Source organism: Sebastes fasciatus, chromosome 20, assembly GCF_043250625.1.
Source record: "Sebastes fasciatus isolate fSebFas1 chromosome 20, fSebFas1.pri, whole genome shotgun sequence".
Lineage (NCBI taxonomy): Eukaryota > Metazoa > Chordata > Actinopteri > Perciformes > Sebastidae > Sebastes > Sebastes fasciatus.
The window spans coordinates 1,089,488-1,115,289 of NC_133814.1; the positions used below are offsets into that span (position 1 = coordinate 1,089,488).

General features: G+C 42.9%; 1 protein-coding gene across 3 annotated transcripts in view; it reads left to right on the forward strand.

Moving 5' to 3' along the window:
- Positions 1-20,165, forward strand: part of rab3gap1 (RAB3 GTPase activating protein subunit 1) — a 30,094-nt gene extending 9,929 nt beyond the window's left edge. Inside the window, exons 12-25 of one of the 3 annotated variants that reach the window (XM_074620451.1) lie at positions 93-185; positions 406-578; positions 1,871-1,978; positions 2,654-2,826; positions 3,236-3,290; positions 4,599-4,949; positions 5,641-5,778; positions 5,979-6,206; positions 6,911-7,007; positions 7,348-7,451; positions 9,138-9,253; positions 10,803-10,905; positions 12,667-12,690; positions 19,015-20,165. In XM_074620451.1, coding sequence (XP_074476552.1) covers positions 93-185; positions 406-578; positions 1,871-1,978; positions 2,654-2,826; positions 3,236-3,290; positions 4,599-4,949; positions 5,641-5,778; positions 5,979-6,206; positions 6,911-7,007; positions 7,348-7,451; positions 9,138-9,253; positions 10,803-10,905; positions 12,667-12,690; positions 19,015-19,248 — 1,997 coding nt within the window. In that variant the 3' untranslated portion in view covers positions 19,249-20,165. Of the gene's footprint in view, positions 1-92; positions 186-405; positions 579-1,870; positions 1,979-2,653; positions 2,827-3,235; positions 3,291-4,598; positions 4,950-5,640; positions 5,779-5,978; positions 6,207-6,910; positions 7,008-7,347; positions 7,452-9,137; positions 9,254-10,802; positions 10,906-11,109; positions 12,646-12,666; positions 12,691-19,014 lie in introns of those variants that run through there. The other 2 variants (XM_074620453.1, XM_074620452.1) reach the window with 2 other exon arrangements.
- Positions 20,166-25,802: the final 5,637 nt, after the last annotated feature.

Below are 25,802 nucleotides of genomic sequence, written 5' to 3' on the forward strand. Positions count from 1 at the left end.
CTCATAGGGATGTCCCTTCCAAACCTTGGGGCAGTATAATTAGTGTAAAGAAATGCTCTGAGGATTTGACCCATTCTTATCTTCCCATGCAGGTGACTTTCTGACAGAGTTCTATAAGCTCTGCTGTAGGAAGGAGTCTGCAGAAGAGGTTCTGGGAAGAGGATTGACTGAAGAGGAGGGCAAAGGTCAGGTTACTAACTGCACTGTTTAACACTGGAATGAACGGCTTTGTTTCTCACTGTAATGTCAATATACAAACCAAAGTCTAAAACGTGGAGCCTACTACCTCTATCTTTGGTTTATGATGTTCCCTCAGATATACAATATACAAATACATACTTTATACAGGATCAAATAGTAGGTGCTTAGTGTGATTTTAAATAACGGCTGTTTTTTTCCCTGCAGAAAATAGTGACATCAGCTCTGCTTTATCAAAGCTGACAGAGCCAGCAGCTACAGTGCCCATCTCCAAGCTGTCTGTCTCCAGTATGGTGCACAGCGCCCGAAAGCACATCCGCCGCCACAGACGCATCGATGAGTCACCACTCAACACTGATATACTCAATTCTGTTCTTCAGGTAAGGGTTTATCAGTAATATTACATTACATATACCTTACAGCAAAATTGCTAAAAAGCATCCATCCATCCATCCATTCATTCTCATCCACTTATCCGGGGCCGGGTCGCGGGGGGGGGGCAGCAGGCATAGTAGGGAATTCCAGATGTCCCTCTCCCCAGCAACGTTTTCAGCTCTTCCTGGGGGACCCGAGGCGTTCCCAGGCCAGAGGAGATATAGAATCTCTGCAGCGTGTTCTGGGTCTACCCCGGAGTCTCTTACCAGTTGGACGCCCACTGTGATTCTATTCCAATACACTTTTTGTCAAATTGAGTGAACCTCTCCTCCCGGCCCGCTGGCTGTCTGTTCTGTGTGTGCTGTGGTGTTCATCCACAGCCAGCTGACTGTGGAAATGTGAAACAAACAAAGTGGCTCGGACCAAGCCACTACAATGATGATATAAATAATGATTACATCAATGTTTCTTCAATACATTGATGTAAACAATTTCTGCATTGTGATCCGGGCGGCAGGCAGAGGCAGGGACCTAAGCATGCTGACTAGAGGTCTTCACGGATTCAAAGATTTGTGCCCAAACCCAAAAATGTACTACCCGGAACCGAACCGGACCCGTCTATTACTTGAAAGCTGGGACCCGGGCACAGTCAGAACCAAGGAATGTTGGACACGAGCCCGACCGGGAGGCACAGACCGATTGGCACCGATTTCACAGCTGATCCTCCTGGAGAGGGGCTGGACTCTCGCCTTTTGAGGAGTTGCCCAGGGTGAGAGGTGCTGGGCGGCAGGGTTTACGCTAGGTCATATAGAACCACTACCAGCCATATGTTTCAAACAACAGAGCCTTCACATGTATAGTGAATGACACTGATCCCCTCTCAGTCCACTCTTCACATTCCTTTCATCTGGCTCCAGATACAGGACTTTAAAATGTAGAGGAACTGCTTCGGCTGGAGATTCGTCTTCCATCGCAGCCCTAAAAAAGGAAGCCCATCTGAATACTATGTATATACAGTATATGTGTATGTACATGTGGGATTCATGTAGGGGCAAGAATTTATATGTGCATAGGTGTTTATCATATGTATCTTTATGTTTTTCCTCTAAGACACAAATGTGCAGGCTTTATTTAGGACAATAAAAATATCCTCCTTTATGCACAAAGGCAGGGTTAGACCAATATTCAATATGTATGAGGGGCAAGACATTTGGACACTTGATGGATTGGTTTTATGTAAATGTATAATTGAATTGCACTTATATGTTTGATGTTTGTGTTTTCTTGCATGTTTCAGTATCTCTTCCCAGATGCTGCTGTGGAGAAGTCATCAGAGAGCAGCAAGAATAAACCTGCACAGTCAAGCAGCTGTGGGAAAGCCGAGCCAAATAAAAACTCTGACGATGTATGTGAACCCCTTTACCACTTACACACCGTGATAATCTGACTGGGGTGCCAGCAAGGTGACATCTAAGGTTTAAATCAAGTCAGGCTTTTTTTAGAGGCAATGATGCATGTTTTGAATCTGAAACTGTACATGTAATATCCACTTTCCAACACTGCACAACCATTAGAACCATCAAACACTGGAAAATACAACACTTAAACTGCAATAACAAGTTGTTGTGCAAAGCTTTGGACATATATATATATATATATATATATATACTGTGTATATATATATACTGTATATATATATATATATATACACTGTATATATATATATATATACTATATATATATATATATATACTATATATATATATACTGTATATATATAACATATAATGACCATTGCATACAGTAAAGTGTTTCAGTCATAATCCTGCTGTATCAAGAAAAAGAATCCCATTGGTGTCAGAAAAGCTGAAAAAGAGTTAGTCCCGTAGTAATGTGGTATCAGGATACCTCTGTGCATTCACTGCTGATAGTTGCGTTCCTCTTGTCAGTCATTAGGAGTTAAAAGTTAGCTTTTTTAAGTATTTTTAAAGTATTCTACATTTGATTCCTGTTCTGAATGGCACGTTTCACAGACTAATATATACATATTTATCCATCGTCTCCCCCCCCCTGTGTCCAGAACCTTTTCCTCCAGCTGAAGTCAGCACCCAGTGACAGTCTAACGTACCGGCTGGCACTGTGTGCGTGTCTGGTCAACTACAACCATGGCGGGCTGCGTGCCGTCGCCCACCTCTGGCAGGAGTTTGTCCTGGAGTTGCGCTACCGCTGGGAAAACAACTACCTCATCTACGGGTGGGTACAACACACACTGGGGCTGCTCTTAGGCTTGTTTGGAGAGGCCTAGAGGCATAGCACCACACATATAACATGTTGAGATAACACCAGAGCTACAACCACCTTGTACCTTGTCCTATTGTACAAGAAGAAAGCTGTCACTGTTGTGATGTCGGCACATCTTGATCCTCACATGTAGATTGTATTTACACATTTCGTCAGGCACCTTTTTTAGAGTTTTCAAACACAGACTGATAAAACAGTATACAAGTATAAATGCATCTAAGATACAAACCATATGCGAGGTAATTATTTCTGTAATGCTGTACTAGTTAAAACAGATAAAGTAGTAGTTGTCCAATCTATTAATACAGTCATGTTCACTCATATCGTACCATATCTTCTCCATCTGCTTCCTGATGTGCAGACTGGCGGGGGGACCTCCTGATCTTCGCTGTTGTCTTTTGCATCAGAAGCTCCAGGTAGACACTCATGCAAAATGCATACAATGTGTGTTTGAGCCATAAGGATAGATTCAATTATTACAAATAAACAAGACAAATGTAGGTGCAACAGGTTATTTAGATCATTTTTTGCTCTATTGTGAATTATTAAAAAATATATTAAATATTCACTTTAATGAATATTAAATTAATATCACCCTTATTGACAAATGGATAAATGATAGTAGGTTAACTGATCTAGTCTCTTTAATGGTTTACTCTGAATGGTATTTCAACGATTAATTAAAATAGAAACTAGTTCCATTCTTAATGTGTAAATCCAACAGACACCACAGAATGACTTTGGATCATTCAGACTGGACTTGGAGATGTGCTTCACTTTATCTGTGAAACATCTCACACAAAAGCACAGGAGGACAATGAATCATTCGATACAGTTGTATCAGAAGATTTAATAATGATGAGATACCCACTGTGACATTCTGTGCATTAAAACAACTGGAAACACACATAGTCTGCCTGCTGATGGCTACAGGTATTTAACTAAGAAGAGAACTCATTGTACAGAAAGATGAAGAATCAGTAATATGTCTGTTAGGTGTTTGACGTAGCTGTGATCTGGGCAGCCAGAAAAACACAAACTGAATCTATTGTTTGTCTGCATGTGTCATTACGTTGTTTTGTCCTCTCTCTCCTCTTCCCATCATGCAACTACAGCACTTTGTTGAACTTCTTTAATCCATAAATATAATCCTGTATGCCCATACAAATGAACAGCATGAAAATATATCCAAGAAGCAAAACATTGAAGTAGTTGTGAGCTGAAGGGAACGACCTATAAAAAGTCCAAACTAAATAATAATTGAGATCACTGCAATAACCTTGTCATGTAGCACCATATGCTCCTATGCTCATGGAAATGAAAGTGTTTTAACAAACTAAGAAATACTGTGAAGAAGCCATTGTGACATTATTGAGAAGATTCTTGTCATGTCTCACCAATCTGAAAGAAAAGGATCACAGTGATAGTCAGACCAGACCAGCGGCCTCGCTCTGATGTCATCTGAATAAATGAATAATGAATATCCAGCTAAATGCTTTACATACAGAATGTGTGCACACAGAAATCCATCCGTGATGCAGCCTGTGAGAAAACCTTCCTTCAGATCATTCAACTTTTCAACTGTGGCGCCGCTCCCACTCGCTCTTTCTCTGTAACGGTTGTGTCCTGTCTGAATGACAACAACAAGCCATCACTTTTACAAAGAGATGAAGACAGCAGTGTTAATATTTCATGTCTGACAAGGGGCTCATGTTCCTGCACAGATGCTGAACTGCTGCATTGAGAGGAAGAGGGCCCGAGATGAAGCTCGCAAGGTGCTGGAGGGAGGCAAAGAGAGAGAGCGCAAGGTGTCCGGCGGCTGCCAGAACGGCCGCCCCGTACCAGAATCTGCATCAACCTCAGCGAGGGAGGTGTCTCCGGGGAAATCCTGGGACTCGTGGAGTGACAGCGAGGATGAGTTCTTTGAGTGCCTGAGTGACCAGGGGGAGATAGAGGCTCCGCATGCCGAGGCAGAAAAGGATGGCAGTAAAAGTAAAGCAGAGGGTCGACTTCATCCCTGTAACAACATGACTCTACTCAACTCTACAGAGCCTCTCTACATCCCCGTCACACAGGTCAGCATCTCTCTGTGTCTGTCTCTCTCAGTCAGTCCACGTTAGACAAATCAAGTTCAGATCTTCCAAAGTTCCAGCCTTTTTTGAGCAAAGTTCCCTCTCTCTATTACTCTCACTCTGTTGCGACTCTGCAAGGAAACATTGTCTGTGGAAGCATAAAGAATTTTGCACCACCCACTTGATTTGTTTATCCCAGACTGCTTAACCCTCATTAGCTTCAACTGAACCATAGAAAGCATTTTCACACCGAATGATGGCTGTGGATTTTGCCCCCCCATCACTTCAATCGCTCTAGTAAGGGATCTCTTTGCAACCAGTATGGACAAGAGGAACAATTACAGCAACCGATACCTCCTCCAATGTTCATATGGGCATGTCGGTATTGTTTCAAGAGAGACTTGAAACAATGTGAACCTATCCTTTAATGAGAAAATCGCCAAACAAAAGACACGCTGTTAGTAAAATATCAAATCTTTGCGTACTGTCAAATGCTTTTTGGAAGTCCAAAAATAATGTTAGAGGTTGATCTTTCACTATACCTATATAATCAAGTAACTCTGTTTCAGGTGGATTTGATGTGATGTATGGAAACTTTTCATGAAGCTACATTATATAAGACAAACAAAACCTCCTCAACTCTTTGAGTGAATGGAAATACATTGATGCTGCTGTGTGTGTGATCAATGTTCAGGAACCTGCTCCCATGACAGAGGATCTGTTAGAGGAGCAATCAGAAGTACTGGCCAAACTGGGCACATCAGCTGAAGGTACCCACCTCCGTGCCCGGATGCAGAGTGCCTGTCTGCTCTCTGACATGGAGTCCTTTAAGGTGAACCAGGCAGACATACAACACACTTTCAATCTATTCTATTTTATCTATTCAATAACATGACAAAGGCTCCATTCTTTTCCTTTGTGGGGGAATATATTTTCCAGCTACTGGTTCATTCCATGGCTCTGTTTGATCCCATGGCGATAGACATGGGTGTGTTTCAGATCAGTTAAACAAAGACTGAAATCTGTCCACAGGCTGCCAACCCAGGCTGTGTCCTGGAGGACTTTGTGCGCTGGTACTCGCCTAGAGATTACGTGGAGGAGGAGGTGGTCGACGAGAAGGGCGACACAGTGGTGAAAGGAGAGCTTAGTGCCAGGATGAAGATCCCAGGCAACATGTGGGTGGAGGCTTGGGAGACGGCCCGGGTCACACCTGCACGCCGCCAGAGAAGACTTTTTGACGACACGAAGGAGGCTGAAAAGGTAATTTTCAGTACAGCTGGACAACACACCTACAACTGACATCTAAAGTCACTGACTAACACCTGCAGTTGGCAGGATGTTTTTGGCATCATTGGACAAAAATCCCATAATAACCTTTCAGCATATTGTAATTCAAGTGTTCTGAGAGAAAACTAGACTGCTGCTCCTCCTCATGGCTCTGTTTTCAGGATTTAGAACATCTAGCTCGTGACGGGAGACTTTGACCAATCACAGGTCATTTCAGAGAGAGAGAGCGTTCCTATTGGCTGTGCTCCGGCTGGTGGGCGGCGCTTGGTATTTCCTCAGCAGATCTCAACATGGCTGCCGGGTCACAAACCTTCTCATTTTACAGCTAAACAGTACACTACAAGATGTTTCTGAGAACATGTGAGGAGAGAAATAGACATTACAGTAACAGAATATTGATTCATATTTGATCAGCGCTGCCTAGTTTAACCGTTCATAGACGGGAAGGCTCCAGCTCGGCTCTGATTGGTTGTTTTCCATGAAATCTTGCAGATGCCATGAGGAGCACCGGAGAACTGTTTTATAAAGATAACTTTTTTAAAATCTTATTTACTCCATTTCTACCCACTGCAGCTTTAATTAAGTGTATCAGATGTACTGTAACTGAGGGAGCAGCAGGAAGCAGACTGAAGGCAGATGAATGTGGAGACTAAACCTGGTTTTCACTATCTTTTCAGGTTCTGCATTATTTGGCAGTGCAGAAACCTGCAGACCTGACCCGCCATCTCCTGCCCTGCGTCCTCCACGCTGCTATTCTAAAGTTGAAGGAGGAAGGTGAGTCAAGAGTCTTTTGTCGAAAACTTTGCTGTGACATCAAACAGTAAAACATGTGGAGCTGTAGACTCACTTCAGCTTATTCCCTTGTGTTCACAGATTATTTTGATACATTGTTATTATAAATATTGAACGTGGCCGCTCTAACAAATATGTCAAATGTTAAACTATGTATGAGCCCAGTGTATTGCACTAATGAAGTGTACATCCAATGTGTGCATCAACAGTGGGATATGGGTATAAGGTGTTCCATATTCTCCCTGACTAATACTCTTACAACCTCTGTCATTGTTTTTCCCTCTCCCTCTCCCCTGTCTCCTCCGGATCCCCTTGCTCACAGAGTCAGTAGAAGACATTCCATCAGTCAGAAAAACCATTCAGCAGGCTACAAGTCAAGCCAGCAAGCTGCTGCACCCCCTCAACCAAGACGACAAGAAGCTAGAGGTCAGTGACAGGAAGGACTGGAAGCGGCTCATTCTGTTTTTAGGATGAGACCTCTGACGCTCCTCTCTCTTTGTGTTCAGTCATCCCATTGGTAATCTACTGCTGGGGAGTTACTGGAGATGTCCAATACAGTCTGACAGTGTGTCTGTTAACAGCTGTTTACGTGATTAAACCTTTCAGGAACATAAAACCAACCATAGACTTTTCTCACTGATTTGACTGTATTATCATTCTCCGAGGACATGCTGGAGGTGTTTCACTGTGTCGGCTCTGTACTCCAGCACATTGGATTTAAAAGGAAACAATGAATGGGGTTCTTCAGTAAACAGTGAATGATTCAATGTTTCCTTGTTTTCCCTTCAATTTCTTAGTAATCTCTCTGAATATTTGTAATTGTCTGCCTGTTCCAGGTAATAGCATATCGATACAAATCCAAATAATCAGGTTACAAGGCAAGGAAAGTTTATTTATATAGAACATTTCAGCAACGAGGCAAATTCAAAGTGTAAAAGAAACCCATTATAAAAAGACATTTAATTACAATTTAAAACAGTCATTCACATTCCAAGAGACAGAAACTTAAAGCAAGCTGAAATAGAATAAGACAGATATAAATTACAAAATGCAAGAATATAAGTTAAAGTGCAGTGTAAGAGATGACATCATAAAAACACTCTCCAGCGTTGATCTGAAAGCATGGAGAGTTGCAGCTGACCTGCAGCTTTCTGTTCCAGATATATGAAGAATAATATATATAAGAATAATATAAAGACTGAACGCTACGTCTCCACAAGGTTACATGGTTCATTCAATTGTCATTTTACAACATAGGGTTGCACTATGAAATGTGAGTTGTAGCCCGTTCACACTACACACACAACATATTTACAAATATTTACATTAGAATAGAATAAAACAATATGTACAATTACTTATATACAAATCCTTATATAGATATATACCTAGAGAGACTTTGTCTATATTGGGAATGAGGGTAGTGTGAAAGGTAAGATGAGAAAAGTAATAAAAAGTATAAAGATGAAGTCATTTGATAATAACAATTTTTAATCAATCCCCAGGAGAGGCTGGAGAAAGTGGGGGGGGGTGGGGGGCGTCAGCAGCACAGTTAATGCATGTGTGGAAGTGATAAAATTAAGAAGTACATTAGAAACCAAGAACCATCTCCAGGTATTAGGGTAATAGTAGCAGGACATTGGGACGTAATGAGATGGATGTGGTTAATGGATACAGAATCAATGGGCCACATTCATTCATTTCTTATTTTCTTTCCCTAAAATGTGTTCATAAAAACTGATTAAGAGAAAACTAAAAGCTTACATATGATTTACCAACATGACATTGGGACATAGCAACCCCCTTACTTATTAATTATCAATTTTTTGCCCATTACATTTTGATTCCCTAACATTGTGTACATATAAAGCGCCGTTCGCCCTTTAATTCCAATTAGTACTTTGACGCTGTAGTCGCTGTAGTCGCTGTAGTCACTGTAGTCACTGTAGTTGCTGTAGTCGCTCTTTAACTTCAGATCCAACATGCTCAAGTACAGAGTGAACAAACACTAACATCATCTCTCCTGACTCTACTTATTAATGTGTTGGAGTCAAAGCACATTTAATGTGAAGTTCTGACAGCATGCATTGTGTGACCTTTCTCTATCTGCAGGATTTCATTAACCAGTTGATGGCCATGGAGACGGTCATCACCCGAGCTCGCTCGCTCAAGGCCAAGTTTGCCATTTGTGAGGGCGGGAAGGGGGAGGACACAGAAGAGCTGGAGAAGTAAGTTCCACACCGTTATTCAGTCAGAGACACGGCAACAGCGTTTCCCCAAGATCAACTGTCTTAGAGGGTCGGGATGGGGTCGGGGCTGCTGGTGGACTACATAATACACATTTTGATTAAATAATATCTAATAAATAAGATAAACATTAAGATGTTTGCTGACGTTCTTTGACTAATCTTAAGTCTTCCAAAAACTGTTGTCTGAAGTTAGCTGGTGATAGCTGGAACACAGCCGGTCTTACCCGTGTTTACAGTAGCTATTTCAAGGTACAAATATGGGACTTTCATTTTGTCATTCTCCAAATTGATACAGTAGAAATGCTTGATTTCGATTCTATATGTAGTCAGAGATGTCCTGAATTCAAATATATCATTCATTGTCAGAAATTATGGAGCAATGTGTTTTTACTTCAAATATAATGGTAGGGGAAACACTGTGTGAATGAACTGACCATTTATAGCAAATGTTTATATGGTCTGGCGGGAAGGCTCTACTGTTTCAGAGAGGATTGTGCTGAGAAAAGTACCGTTTCAGAGAGGATTGTGCTGAGAAAAGTACCCCCCTCCCTTAAAGGTATAATATGTAACCGTTGTCGGTTGCTGGTTGTAAACACACAGCATTCATAGTTGGCCCCTCCTCCTCAGCTCAACGAGAGAGAGAGCAGCGATGGTGGAGCGAGCTATAGAGTGACTGAAGAGAGGGAGCGGCGTTAGTGAGAACAAAGCAACGAATCAGAGAAATAAAACGTTATTTTCTGATTGTTTCCCGGCGGTTACGTTCCAAAACACAAATAAACACACAACTAACTCCACACAACTAACTCCGCACAACTCCACACAACTCCGCACAACCCTGCAGGAAGGTGCCGGGTTGCCGGATTGTGAATGAATGCAGCTTCCTGTCTGCTGGCTGTGGCTCAGCGCTGCTCTCATATAACTACAGACACACACCGATCATAGCTGCTCACAGCACAGAGAGGAGCAGGAGATCACTGGAACACGTGAACCTAACACAACCCGTTGTCATCCGTAAATTATGGCTGCTTTGTATCTCAGAGCTAAAGGGGGACTTGTGCCTTGGTATCAGAAGCCGAGGAGCGTGACACAGTGGTGGTATTTGACCACCTGAACGGGCTGCACACCCTGCACGCTGTAATCGGCTGCTGGGGGTTACACCCCCACGTGGGGCCAAAGGCTGTTAGCTGAAGCCCAGCAGTGTCCCGAGAAAATCAGAATAATAAGAAAAGAGAAAACCCAGGCAGAGGGATACAGGGAGAGGGACTATTTGTGTATCAGTCTATACATTGTTTTTTAGTTAATTCTTGCATATTATACCTTTAACAAACACATCCATGGATATTAGATCTTAAGAGGAGGATGTTTTTTATAATGACCGTACACCTGCGTGACTATGATTGGACGTTTCTAGTCAGCTGAGTCGCACAGCTGTGAATGGAAGAGTGGATGTCAGCTACATGCAAAGCAAGTGTGACATTTTACTGATGTCACCAGATCCACTGGAATCATATGTGATGTCTTTGTCCAGGTTTGTGAGCTCCCTGCTGGAAGAACCAGAGGTGGGGGTGGTTGGAGCTGGCCAGGGGCCGGCGGGCAGCATCATCCACCGGCTGTTTGTCAACTCTCAGAGGGTAAGCAGCCTCACTCTCCCTGGGACACAGTTCACCAGGGGGGGTTATTTCATTATATGGCTATGGTAGCCTAGTGTATCTTACCATGTGACAAGACCAGGTATTATGATTTATGGTATGTTTTTCATAAACTGTAGGTAGGTTTCATTTCAAGTAACAAATAGGTTGCTTCAACTGATCATCATCTGTGCTTCATGTCAGCAGTGGATGGGTGGCAGTACACCGCTGACAGCTGCAGAAACAGGACTGAGACCTGCTCAGGCCTCAGCTAGTAAGCTAGAAGATCCCTTACTGATGCTACACACATCTGGTGTGTTGCAGCCAGCTTGACAGCCCGGACACACCAGTAACGTCAGGAGCGCGTGGCGGCTGTGTTACCTGTTGTTTTTTTATTTCGCCGTCCGTGTTATCAGGTTAGAGCAGCCACACTGCCCACGTCTCAGCTGCGTCTCATAGAGGTCTCGCCTATTTTTGACGCGTGCGCACGCGTCTCACAGCAGCAACAGACAGTGAAGGTGATCTATTGACTGTATATTGACATCATACCAACTACATTACTACAGTTTTGAGGTCTATCTGTAGAATATGTTACGGAGATGAAAAAAAGTAAAGACTTATTTTTAAATCAACACTTCCTGCTTTCATTTCAAAATAAAAGCCCTCAAGCATTTTTTCTGTGGACAGAATTCCTTAATTTGTTAACACAAGGCTTTTATTCTGAAATATGTGCCGGACAGTGTTGTAGAACATGCATTGACTTAGAGAGCTCCATGAATGAATATAGTATGGAGTTCTAATGGTGGATTATTACTATTATTTACAAATTACCACACGTTTCTTATCCTTTCTCAGTCTAAAATAAATATAAATGATATTTATAATGAAATGAAATGGCCATTAAAAGGCAAACTCTATGTAGAAAGAAAGAGCTGACAGCAGCAGCTGCAGCAGCAGCAGATACGAAGCTGAAATGCAGCTGGTGTGAACACCCAACGTGTGAATCACGCAGCCACCAGGCTGACGTTCCTGATGTGTCCCAGGCTTGAAGTGCAAATGAATTTCCCATTACCATGATGCTGGCACAGTTATAGTGATGCAGCGATCCAGTCAGTGGATTGGTATCAGCACTGATACTGGACTCATTAAATAGGTCAGGTATTGGCTACCAAATAAATAATGTTTTATAAACCTTTCAGAACAACAGAATTAAAATGTGAATAAGCCTGAACACAATGTGTCTGTATTAATGTCTGTAGTTCTCTTACTCATAGAAGAACGATCCCAGTCAGGTCCACACAGTGACATGTTTATGTGGATAAATATCCTCCATACCATTCTACTGCCTGCATGATAACTGGTCCAATACATTCCCATGGTTTCACAGTGCCTATAATAGTGCTGATGTTGGCTGTGGACCACATCTCCATGGAGAACATGGAATCTTCTCTTCCACTGTCCCTTTTCCTTTTCAACAACACCTCTTGTTGATTTATGTGCCCTTACAGGTGTGAGACATTAGGCGTATTCGGACCGGAGGAACTTTTTCATAGTTCTAAGACCACAGTTCGAAGAACCGCCTCCCCTTTTTTATTGTGTTTGCAATGCAAGAACTAGGACCGATGGGGCAGTTAAGCAGTTCCTCAGTTCCTCAGTTCCTCAGAGTGTCCTGAGACACAAATATGTGCTTTTTCTTTTTTGTTCTACATGTCCTCCATTCGACTGTCTTTTTGTGTTGTTTCTCCCCCTGCTGCTTACGTCAAGCTGGCTGACTTCACCAGTGACGAGGTAACCACGAGCCTCTACCCCTCAGCAGTCCCTTAGTACCATCCCCACAGCAAACCAACACACACAAACACACTATAAGCAGATCTGATTGGGCTCCAGAAGTCTGTATGCACCACAAGGAACCGCTCACATTCATTTACTTTTAAAAATGTAGTTGTTTCACTTATTTATACCTCTTATTGGAAAATGTAGATATTGTAATTATCTTGTGGGGTTGCCTAGAGACATAACTTTACAGCTTTCCCTATTTACTTTGTTGTGCAGTATGTGCACTCTCTTACAGTCAAAACTTTCAATTGAGTGTATATTTGGGTATAGTCTGCCTATCTAAGGTCTGTTTCCAGCTTGAGTTAGTTGCTTATGCCTGTTATTTAAACAGGTAGTCTGAGATGGAGATCTCTTAAACCTCCAGTCAACAATGGAGCAAATCCCCATCTGTTATTTATCACCACCTCTGCAGTTCCACTCAGCTCTACAGAGCATTGGATGGCTGGTAAACTTTACTTTCCTAATCCTAATGGTGAAGGAGCTGTACGCCACTGTGTTCAGTGAAGGAGCTGTATGCTAAAGTAAGCAACGAGCTGGAAAAGAAACAAATCTTGTTTCTCTGGAGTTGGTAGAGACCAAAATAGAGCCGAAAGGAGAGATTCAACAGGTGGGCACAAACACATCCCTCAATGAGTGCTGATACTGCTCTGTGTCTGCTGGATGTGTGGGTCCAATGATAACACATTTGCCGACAACAACTTGAGGTGATAATACGGCAATGTTGCTGACAGCTTGTCCTGTGGCCCCTTAGTGGTCAAATAACAACAGATAATGCAGCTTCAGAGGGACCTGTTCACAAGAAAACAGACAGCATTAAAGCATTATATCAACAAGCATTCTATTGCACCATAAAAACATACATACAGTAGTTAAAGATTTGTACGGTATAAAACGCACACACACACACACACACACACACACAGAGCCACATTCTCCTCCAAAGCTTCAATCACTTCCATAGATGACGACACTTAGACTCCTTTCTGAAGCCCATCATATGTTAACAGAAATGTCTATTTCATCTTCATTTCCTCTCATATTTTCCGATGTGATCTGTTTTAAGAAGCAGGACATTTTTGATGACGTGGAGGTTTGCACAGCAAAATCTTCTACCTGTGGTAGTTTTAGTGGTGTTGCTCCTGCTGTTTGGTTTCTTGTAGCTCCAGCTCAGCTACTTTTTGTCTCGGTTAACACACCCCCTACCTTATTGAATACATCGATTTTCCAAGAAGCACATAGAACCAAATCAATCAAAGCCACTACACATCGGGCCTCATGCAGCAACAACTTCTTCAATTCCTCTTCTATTTTCTGCTAAGAGGAAAAATAAGAGGACAAGAGTTTCTCCCTTAGTTCCGCCTGATTACCTGTAATCAGGCGGAACGTGTGTGTGTTTACGCGTATGTTTTCTTTGTATGTGTTAAAATCCTATCCTGGTTACTGGGTTTTACCTTCACCATAAGCGTCTCTTGATGGACAGAGCCATGAAAACAAGCCCATGTTGTAATAAACCATAGTTTCCTCATAGCTAGTTGAATGAATCTGTAACTGGGTTCATGTGGTATGTAAACACCTGATCCAGGTTTCTGATCACTGTCTGCAAAGTCAAATCTTTGACTCATATCATGTCCATGGTGTTGGGTATCGTTTGGATTTGAATGATTCTAATTGTGGTTCCAGTTCTGGTTATGGATTGAATAGTCATATAAACAACATACGAGTCAAAAAGCAGATGTAAATATCTCTAATGAATATCCCGTCTAGCTATTAAATGTTAAAACGGCTCGCCATACGCTGTGAGGGACGAGAGAGAGAGACGGCCGCTGCTGATGGCAAACAGATGTTGCTGAACCACTGTGCAGCTGTTTAGGAACCGATAAGCACAACAATTGTTTAACGGGTACCTGGTTCTTGGCACTTTGGATGTGGTTCTAATTTGGAACCGTTTCATTTCCCAACTCAACATGTACATAGAAGAAACACTATATGAAGGATTCACACTTTAAAGGGAAATGCTGACAGAGGTCTTCACACGTCCTAAAACCTACCTGAACCAGACATGCATACATTTATATATAAATAACAAAGACCCAATCCCACACCACCCAAAGACCAGGCCACAATCATCAGATTCAGGGGTGGCACCGTGTTGCAGTGGTTAGCTGCTAGTCGCCTCACAGCAACAAGGTTGTGGGTCTGAACCTGCCGGCTGAGCCTCTCTCTGTGTGGAGTTTGTATGTCCTCCCCATATCGTGGATTGTCTCTGGTCTCTGGTCTGTGTGTGTGGTCAGCCAGAAACCACCGTGCACATCCTCATCCTGATGTTAAAAGAACTCAAGTCAGAGCTGCAGACTGTGATGAGAAACCTGAATACTATTCTAATCATGTATACAGAGATATTCTGTATATACCATATTTATATGTATATGCCAAATATTGTAAATAAGATACCACATCACAGGAGGGCTAGTGTGCATGTCACTGTGGGACCCCTCGTGTAAAGTCAATCCCCTTTTCTGCTTCGTGGAAGGTCCTGTACCGTGTTGAACTAGACTAGACTAGACTAGACTAGACTAGGATCATTCAGTGGCCTGTTGCACCAGTTAAAGTGTTGCAGCATGTTGTTTCATGGATGACGTGTTTTTGCAATATATTACTTGAAGAAACATAAACAATTTTCTACAAAACCATTTTTTCATTGAGCAAAACAAGTTGACAGATTTTAGACATCTAAAAACAAACAGCTGTAACTGAACGTTGGTAATGAAATAGTCTAACATTGGCAAAGATTTCATCTTAAAGAATAAGTCAGTATTTGATGAAATGGGCTCATTTGCTCTGTTTCCAGGAGTGATGTTGGGATTGATGTCAATCTGTTGTCTGTGTCAGGACGTGGTTAGCCTCGCTTAGCGTTAAGACTTGAAGAACGGGGAACCAGCTGGCCTTATAAAGTCCACCTGCCGACATCTGCTCAGCAGCTCAGTAATCCACGGGTGGATCTCTTTGTTTAATCAGTAAACAAACAGAAGTTTGTGGTTTTTAGGTGGAGTTAGGATAAACACCAGTTTATCCATCTGCCCAGTACATCAGTGCTGTATCCCTGCTGTTTGCCTCACTGTGTCATGTGACATGAGTCCAGGAAGTCAATGCACCTGCCTCCAGTCTGTAAGCTCAGGGCTCCACCTCTGTACTTTAAGAGTGCTGTTGCTATTTTCATCAAACTCTTGGAAATAATGTGATGAGGAACATTCCCCAAATTGTCAAACTATGCCTAGTATCTATTTCATCTCTGTGTATTCAATCTCAGGTGGGTCCAGATGTCTTAAGCATGAAGTTGCACACTCAGTTTATTAGTTCCACCTAGCTAATGGTGTCTAGCACTACAGTCCTGCAGCCGATCCTACCTTCATGAAGGTTCTAATGTTCACTTTTTGTTGAAACTGTTTTTTAACAGTATCTTTATTCTTCTTTGCCGTATGCACACAAACATACAGAAAACTGAGCGAAGCACACAGTAAGGCTCTCAAAAACACAAAACCTTCCATATACAGTGGTAATCCCTAATAGAACATATCTAAATTGAAAATAAATGATCAAATGATTTCATTAAAAGGGACTGTTTGTAAGAATCAGAAATGTCTTGTTAACAGCGACACTTGTGGCCGCAATATCAATGACAGTCAGCGTCCTGTTGCTCGCGCTCGCCCGTGTGCACGCGCTACCTGAATGTGAGCGAGCATCCGTCAAAACAGTGAGGCGACACACGTCAGCTAAAAGCACAATATCACTCTATATTTCAGCTGCTTGGCAGTAATGTTAGCTGACCAGACGAAGGTCTCTCCATGAATCAATGCTGATCCTAGTGTTGGCTTTTCCTGCCTCAGCCTCCCGACCGCGGCCGGAGGGAACAGGGGAGACGCCGGAGTTTTGGTCGGAGACGATAACGTTTCACTCTGCGGAGCCCCGTCACTTCACAAGACACGGGAAACCTCTGTTGGTCTGGAGGAGCTGCAGCAGTTATTTCTGCACAAACGTCCACTGTACATTCACTAGATATTCTCAGAGCTAAACTAACTCTTCTGCAGTGTGGAGTGTGCGCGCATGCCACGTGAGAGTAGAACGAAAGAGTGAGAACGAGTGAGAACGAGCGCGGTGTGTGAGTGAAGGCAGGCAGAGGAGCAGAGTCCAGCAGAGACTCCGGTCCTGGAGACCAAAGCTACGGCCTCCGACCGCGGCCAACACTGTTTAACAGACGGGCTTCACTAGATACAACCAAGAGGTTTTGGTGCTTCACTGTAGTTTGTGTTGGAGTCTGAGTTTGAACAGCGTAGACACATGCGAGCACACATGGGACACCGACCTGCAATGATTTATACGTGTAAGAAGTTACCAACAGTCCCTTTTAATTGGGGGTATTCATTCCTCCTCTTCATCCTCTATTAAGTCCATACACGTCACAAAAGCAATAAATGGTCCGCAAACCTTTTCAGACTTCTCCTGCTGTCCTCTTCATATACTGCATACGTACTGTAGTTTTCTTGCGGGAGACTTAAGAGCATCTTTCCAGCTCATTGTTTAATACTTGACCTGTTGTTTTTTATCTATCAGTCTTTTTGTATGCAGAAAACAAAGATCTATCATTATTTGTTCCCTTTTAATAAAATTGTGTTTTTCTGGATAAAAACCCTAAAATAAAAGATCCATTAGAATTCTTTTAGAGATATTATATAGAACTTCTGGAAGCTCCCAAGATTCCTCTAAATTCCCAAACACAGTAAAATAGAATTGATTTTAATTGGATTAATTTTGATGTTATTTAACACCATATCTAATCATATAAAAGTGTTAATTGTTAATATATTTCTTTCATACTATTGAATGATGTTTTGGTCTGTCAAGTTTGCGTTCATGCTTCTATCTTTGGATGTCAGAAGCTGGACGTTTCAACCATCTCTACATTACTTTTAGCTAACTCAACCTTTCAACTTTTTTACAATTTGATTGATCACTTCTGTTTTCTATTCCAACCATTGATCTGATGATCCCATGCTTTTAGCTGACTCTGCTTGCTTGCTAACTAGTTTTCACACACGCACTCAATCACAACATGTTGCATGATATGCCAGTCATATCTGGATCTTGAAACTATATGAAGGAACCCTATTCTCCCGAATAAATAGGAGAAGATCTCCTTCTTTGCCTCGGCTGCTTTAGTCACCGAAGCTTCATTATGGGATGTAATGTTCTAGGTACCACATCCGGTAGTTCTGGTGTCCAATGAAGAATCCCTCAGCTCCGTCCGGCAGGTTTACTCTCTATTCACTAAGTTATTCAGTTGAGATCTCGTCTCCATGGCCACAACTTCTCTCTCACAGTCGCCCAGAACTCGGTTACTTTATCCTCCTCGGTTGATGAGAGCACCTCCTGGTACAATCAGACAAACCTTTTTTTGTTTCTTCATTTGCAGTTAAAATTCTATTCAGACAAAAATATCCAACTTCAAATGATTTATTGCCGATAGTATTTATACAGTATTTCTTCTTTAGCATTGGCCAGCTCCACATCGCTCCAGGGAGTATTCATTGACTGCGCAGAACAAGATGGGTTGGATGTGACGTTCTGGAGCAGTCAGAACCAGACGTCCCGTTGAAACACTTTGAGATGTGTTGATTCAACTTTATGTTCATGTTGGACGCTTATCTGAACATTATCTGAACATCATCTGAACATTATCTGATAGGTGTTTGTAATATTGATTATTCAAATCAAGGCACATTATTTGATTTTGATTCAATCCCACTCACTGCTTCAGGAAATACTAGAGCTAAACTACGACAGAGCTCCAGATGTTTAGTCATCTGACCCTGAAATCGTCCATTATTTCCACCTGTTTCAATAACGTTTTCTAAAACTACAGTGATCAGCTGTTTTTTTTGTATCTCTAGTGAGCTTGTGGTATAAAAGCGATATGTTTTGAGCCACATGTCCAGTAGGAACCAGTAGGAACTAGAGTCTGTGGAGCTGAGAGACACAGACAGGTGAGGGAAGTCAGAAAGAAAGAGACAAACTAACTTATTACTGGCTTCAGTCTTTTCATTCATTTGTTGAATAAGAAACCTTTTAAATGTATTTATTGTGACAATAAATTAGCTAAACTAGCTTCCATCTTGTTACCTTTAACTGGTGTATCAGGCTACACACAAACCTCTTTAGCTTCTTCTCTGTATACCTTTTCATTGGCGGTGTTGTAACATCTCCCCTGTTCTCCCCCCTCAGGCTGCCCTCCTGGCACCGCTGGACGAAGACTTCGGCCGTGAGAGGAAGCCAACGGGAGGAAGCAACAAAGTGCCCGACTTCCCTTCTCCGGCGGGCCGGGAGATTCTGTTGCGTACGTGCGTCCCTCGGCCAGCGCCGTACTCCAAAGCTCTGCCTCAGAGGCTGTTCTGTGTGCTGATGAGGGAGGAGTTCAGGCTGGCGGGGGCCTTCTCTTCAGACACTTCCTTCTTCTAACACCAGACGGCCATTACACAATGCTTCATCTGAAATCATGTTCCATGTGCTGATTGTAATTTACACCTTGAAGCCAGAACGGGAAGAGCAGTGAATGACACATTATGGATATATACAGTCTCTCTCTAGCCAACACATTAGGAGCGTTGCTATCCATCACTTTAGAGACTCATTTGGTCCTCATTGGATTGTGGTTACTTCGTTAAATACAAAAGAAAAGGGTAAAGATTGTCAGCAGCACTCAGCTAGTGGGCACACTAGAGTTCAACACAGTTCATGTACTGCTGAAACTTCACTCTACACAATTACAAATATCAAGCATCTTTATATGGAGTGTTACCACATCGCATCTGTAGATGAGTGGACGGCTTCAAACCGACCTCAAAGATGTGAAACATTACATTATTATATGATTAATAATCCCTCAATACAAGTTAAACATATTTGTCTTGTTTAACATCAGATCTAAACTGTCCTCCCCCGGGGCTCTGTGGGTGCCGTACATTCAGCTGCTGCATGGGAGTGTTGAGGAGCTTTGTGTCACCTCCAGCTCTCTGTCAGCTGATCACACAGGAAGTACTGTCGATTAACACGTAGCATTTATTCATCACAACGTTCTACTGCCTGTCTGACAGCAGAAACAGAAAATATGTCATCAATTCAGTCAGTCTGGTGTTGAAACACACAGACAGTATATTCACCACTGGTGGGCTATAAAACCATTTCAGAAAAAAAACTCCTTTTTACAGTCGGAGCTTATTCTTTGTATATTTCTCAAATTCAAATCTCTTCTGTATTATCATATCGGCTACATGGTTGTCTTGTCCTGCTCTGCTTTCTGTATGTTTTACTGTAATCTCCTTATTACTGACCACATGCAGAGTGACAGCATAACATTAAAGACTCTTCATACCATTCTTCTGTCCTCTTCCTACTCTACTGGTCGTCACTTCAGCACTAGTTTATAGACACATCAACAGGTCCTGCTCTCAAGTAAGATCAGATCAGATACTCCTTTATTAGTCCCACAGTGGGGAGATGTGCAGTGTACAGCAGCAAAGGGGATAGAGCAGAAAACAAGAAGCATCAGATAACACAGTAGAAAAGAGCTAATCAAAGTGTAACAACATATGAACCATTTAAATAGAAGGAAGTATACAACTAGGAGCAGTATATACAGTATTGACAATAAACAGACTATTAATAAAATTGCACAAGTGGAAAAAATGATATTGCACAGTGAGAATGAAATCCACCTGAAAATATTGCACAGTATGAATTACACCTGAGTAGTAATAATGATAATGATATTGCACTGTCAGTATACAGTATGGTGCAGTTATTGTCAGTTTTTGGTGTGTAAGTGGTCTACTGGGAGCAGTGCTGGTTGTGGTCTACTGGTTGTAGTCTACTGGGAGCAGTGCTGGTTGGTGCTGGTTATGGTCTACTGGGAGCAGTGCTGTTGGTGCTGGTTATGGTCTACTGGGAGCAGTGCTGGTTGGTGCTGGTTATGGTCTACTGGGAGCAGTGCTGGTTGGTGCTGGTTATGGTCTACTGGGAGCAGTGCTGGTTGGTGCTGGTTGTGGTCTACTGGGAGCAGTGCTGGTTGGTGCTGGTTGGTGCTGGTTATGGTCTACTGGGAGCAGTGCTGGTTGGTGCTGGTTATGGTCTACTGGGAGCAGTGCTGGTTGGTGCTGGTTGTGGTCTACTGGGAGCAGTGCTGGTTGGTGCTGGTTGTGGTCTACTGGGAGCAGTGCTGGTTGTAGTCTACTGGGAGCAGTGCTGGTTGAGGTCTACTGGGAGCAGTGCTGATTGTGGTCTACTGGGAGCAGTGCTGGTTGTGGTCTACTGGTTGTAATCTACTGGGAGCAGTGCTGGTTGGTGCTGGTTATGGTCTACTGGGAGCAGTGCTTTTGGTGCTGGTTATGGTCTACTGGGAGCAGTGCTGGTTGGTGCTGGTTGGTGCTGGTTATGGTCTACTGGGAGCAGTGCTGGTTGGTGCTGGTTATGGTCTACTGGGAGCAGTGCTGGTTGGTGCTGGTTGTGGTCTACTGGGAGCAGTGCTGGTTGGTGCTGGTTATGGTCTACTGGGAGCAGTGCTGGTTGGTGCTGGTTATGGTCTACTGGGAGCAGTGCTGGTTGGTGCTGGTTGTGGTCTACTGGGAGCAGTGCTGGTTGGTGCTGGTTGTGGTCTACTGGGAGCAGTGCTGGTTGTAGTCTACTGGGAGCAGTGCTGGTTGAGGTCTACTGGGAGCAGTGCTGATTGTGGTCTACTGGGAGCAGTGCTGATTGTGGTCTACTGGGAGCAGTGCTGGTTGTGGAGTCTTGACAGCTGCAGGAAGGAAGGACCTGCGATAGCGCCCCTTCACACACTTTGGGTGGAGCAGCCTGTTGCTGAAGGAGCTCTCCAGTGCTGAGATGGTGTCCTGCATGGGGGGCGGGGGGGAGTCATTCTCCATCATGGATGACAGCCTACCAATCATTCTCCTCTCTCGAGGGGGCATCCCAGGACAGAGCTGGTCTTCCTGATCACTCTGTCTAGTCTCTTCCTGTCTGCAGCCGAGATGCTGCTGCCCCAGTAGACCTCTCCATGAAAAACGGCTGATGCCACCACCGTGTCATAGAAGGTCTTCAGGAGAGCCCCCTGCACTCCTGAAGACCTCAGTCTCCTGAGCAGGTAGAGTCTGCTCTGGCCTTTCCTGTAAAGTGCAGTTATGTACTTAGAAAGACGGAGCTTTATTGACTGCAGCAGAAGCCCGTGTTTGTTTCTGACGTTAACTAAATGCTTGTTAGGTGTCATATTGATGTAACGAGTGATGTGAGTCGTCTGTGTGTTTAGGTGATGTGTGAACAGTACATGTACAATGTGGGTCAATCTCACACAAATTGCAACAAAAACAAACTCAATGGATTTTGTGTCCTCAATATGTTCTGAATGAGAGAAAAAAAAATCCTATGGAATTGTATGAAGGGAACGTTTTGTAAATTGTAGTATGATCTTACCAAAAAGTAGAGCTAAAGCATTCCCATCATTTCCATAAAGACTCGCAAGAGACAGATTTAAAAAAAAAAAAAAGAATAGTTAAAAAATCATGCAGCAGGGGCCAAGAGGTCAAATTCCCAAAACAGTGAATCGTACAGTTCCCATGATAGCACCATTTGTACAGAGCCCAAACGTGGCCCAAACCTGATACAGTTCATTAATAAATATACAGTCTATAATCCACATAGAGTGAAGTATCTATCATAAGTTGTATTTCTCCAAACATCCATCCTCTATTCTATCTACATTTGAATCTGGAATGTTTTTAAATACTTGTTGTAAATCCTGATGTAAAGGTTTTAGTTTTCCTTCTCATTCCGCTCACAGTAACCATGGAAACCAACGGCTATGTGGGAAGGTAGAAAAAAGACATCACAAAAACACTCATTTACAGCACACAATTCCAAATGCTCAGCAACATGATTTATAGTTAAAAAGTTCAAACTTGCAAGTATACTTGTACGGCTCTGTAAAGTCTGACTGCTGATAAAGGTCATGTGATATGATCAAAAGCTCCAGAACAGCTACTAAATGGATCTGGAGTTGATATTATGGCAAAAATATGAGTGTTAATCATGAACCACTAGAGGGTGACATCTCCACTTCTAGGATAACACTGCATGTCTTTGGGATCCAGGCATGATTGACTTCGCTGATGAACAGTAGCAACACTGACACGACTAACACTCTCACATTCTTTATGTGCTCCTCCAGAGATGCTTTTTTCTTCCATATTTCCCAGCTGGTTCCACACATACCTATTCCATTCTGCAGAAACACATCTGTATGATTTATGGAGATAATTCTCACTATGTCTGTGTAAAGCTGTTGCAGCTACTCTGTCTTCCAGACGTAGGATAACATGTACGCTCTGATTTATCAGCCGTAGCAGACATGGAACTCTGGGCCGGCTCTGTGGGGCCTGAAAACCTCCAGCGACTAATCACAATGTGAGGAGAACTTCTCATGGAGGGTATGTTGCTGCTTCTCCCTCTCTTCTCTCTCTCTTCTCTCTTCCTTGGGTCCTACGGCCCGTCTGTGGCTGGCCCTGACTTCCTGCATCCCTTTGTTCTTTTTGGCCAGGCCTCCAGACTCCCAGAGTTTTGTTGTGGCTGAAACAGATGCGTTATAAGTTGTGTTATTACAACCCGTCATTACACTCCCAAACCGTCAAATGGACGTCTGATTCCGTTGCACTGAGGCACTCTTTAGCGTCACTATGGATGCACCGGGCGTTCGACTAACTCCAATGTAAACCGAGGCCGGTTCTAGGCATGGGCATGCCGGATTGGAACCTGCGACCCTCTTGCTGTAAGGCGGTAGAGCTAACCACCGTATGCAGCCTCCCACAATTATGGAATATCATTTGCACTTCACCTTAACTATGTTAAATAATGCATTAGAAGACTACAACCCTATAAATAACCATTGTTATTGCACAATCCATACTGTCCCACTTTAGGCAAATCATCCTGTCCCACTTTTCCAAACCATATTTCCTAAAGTGGGACAATGGAATATGTGATTGAAATAACAAACATAGAGTATATTTACACCATATTATGATATGTTTTGATGAACAAACACATCATAACCACATCCTGATAATAACTAGCAGGATTGTGTTATTTCTAAGAAATGTACCCTTCACATTCAGTTTGTCTAAACTCTATGTCACTGACCTTTGGGTGGTCGTCACACAGGCTGCTTCATGTTTGAAGACTGCTCCACCCTAATCTATGATTGGACTTTAGAGGTGTCATGTGATTTTCACAGCTTGTGTTAACCAATAGTTTTATTGTCTTTTATTTGTTTGAAGAAGACCTACACCCACTGGAGCTGAGGTGTCCCACATCACGTCAACTCACACTATCAACACCACGATGTTCACCATCTTAGTTTAGCATGTTAACACGCTAACACTTCCTAATTAGCTCTAAACACAAAGTACAGACGAGGCACAGAGAGGCTGGTGGGAACGTCATTGGTAAAGCTGGAATTTGCAAGAAGAAAGAAGGAAGCAAATAAGAACATTTCCCCAAACGTCAAGCTGTTCCTTTAACCACACTGTCAGAGACTCTCCTCTCAGCTTGATAGTGTGATCACCCTTCAGACCACAACATGTGTCAAATGTCACTGGATGTACGGCTGATAACAAGGGGCCCCTCTGTTTTGTGCCAAAGTTGTAATCTTTATGTCAAGAGTCAGCTGCCACCTCAAACCTTTAATTAATCAAATTCCATAAACATGTGTCATGCACGGGCAGACAACCTGCCACGAACAAGCTGGAGCAAGACGGAGAGAGCAGAGAAGCCCCCTCACAACTCTGATCCCAGATCCAAACCAGCCTTTCTCTTCTTCTTACCGTGGTGAAGGTTGGCTGATCCCAGATCTGCACCTAAAGCCAGCTATGTAGACAGACTTCTTAGATACCCAACAAATCAAACTCTATAATTACACTGTGATAGAAGGCAGCTGGATTACTGCTATTAACAGGTAAAAGCCAGCGATTATCCTGCTGCTTCACAGAAAAGTATTTTTCACTGCACCTTATGATCCTGAAATAAGTTTGCTTTTACATTTTGAAAGGACTCTGTGCTTTACTATTTTGTGTATTTAGCCCATACCGAGGCAAATAGGTCAAATTACATCCTCTAATTGTCTTGGCACAGACAGAACTGTATCTCAAACACAAAGGGTACACTCTTACTGTGAGTTTGCTTTAGCTAAGTCGATGCTTTGCCGATGGATTCAAGGTGGTTTTGGTGGCGACCACCCTCCCTACAACAGTAGGTGTCTTTCTCTGAGACATGGCACCCTGCCAGGGTAAATCCCTGCCAAAGATAAGCTCAAGCTAAGGGTGCAATACAACGATTCCTCCTGAATCTGAAAAGCTTTTGTTAGGGAAGGTAAGAGTTGGTTTGGAAAAGGCAGCCCGGGAAACTGTCAGCTCTTTTTCCATGTCACAGTACTGACACTCGTTTAGTTGTCAGAGATGTCAAAGCTGTCAGAGATGTCAAAGCACAGGAAATATGATCCATATTGGTACGATTTTATTTGAAGGACAACAAAAGAACCACACCTGTCAACCCTCCCCATTTTCCCGGAAGAATCCCGTTTTTCATCGCCCGGAGGTCACAATTCTCCTGTATTTCTCCCGATTTATGACAAATTTTCACACTTTTTTTTTCGTTATCTTAACATGTTTCTGGCTCTGTACAGCGTGTATCAGCTCTACTGTTACCACAAGCAGGACAATACAGCTACACCTAATGTTGTGTACTGGCAGAAGAGAGTGGCGCTTGCCGTACATCGCAGCGCCAGAAGTTGGGCTTCTCTCGATGCAGCGAATAGTCGTCGTGGCGTGGAGCAAGCCTTTGGAAATAACGGGCTTCAGAGGTCAGTGGTGACGTTGTCGTGTTGTGTCTGAAAGGATCTTCAGTGAGTGAGAGAGAAATGGTGAGAACTAAGAGAAAGAAATACTCAAGCAGAGGCAAGAAAATGAATGAAT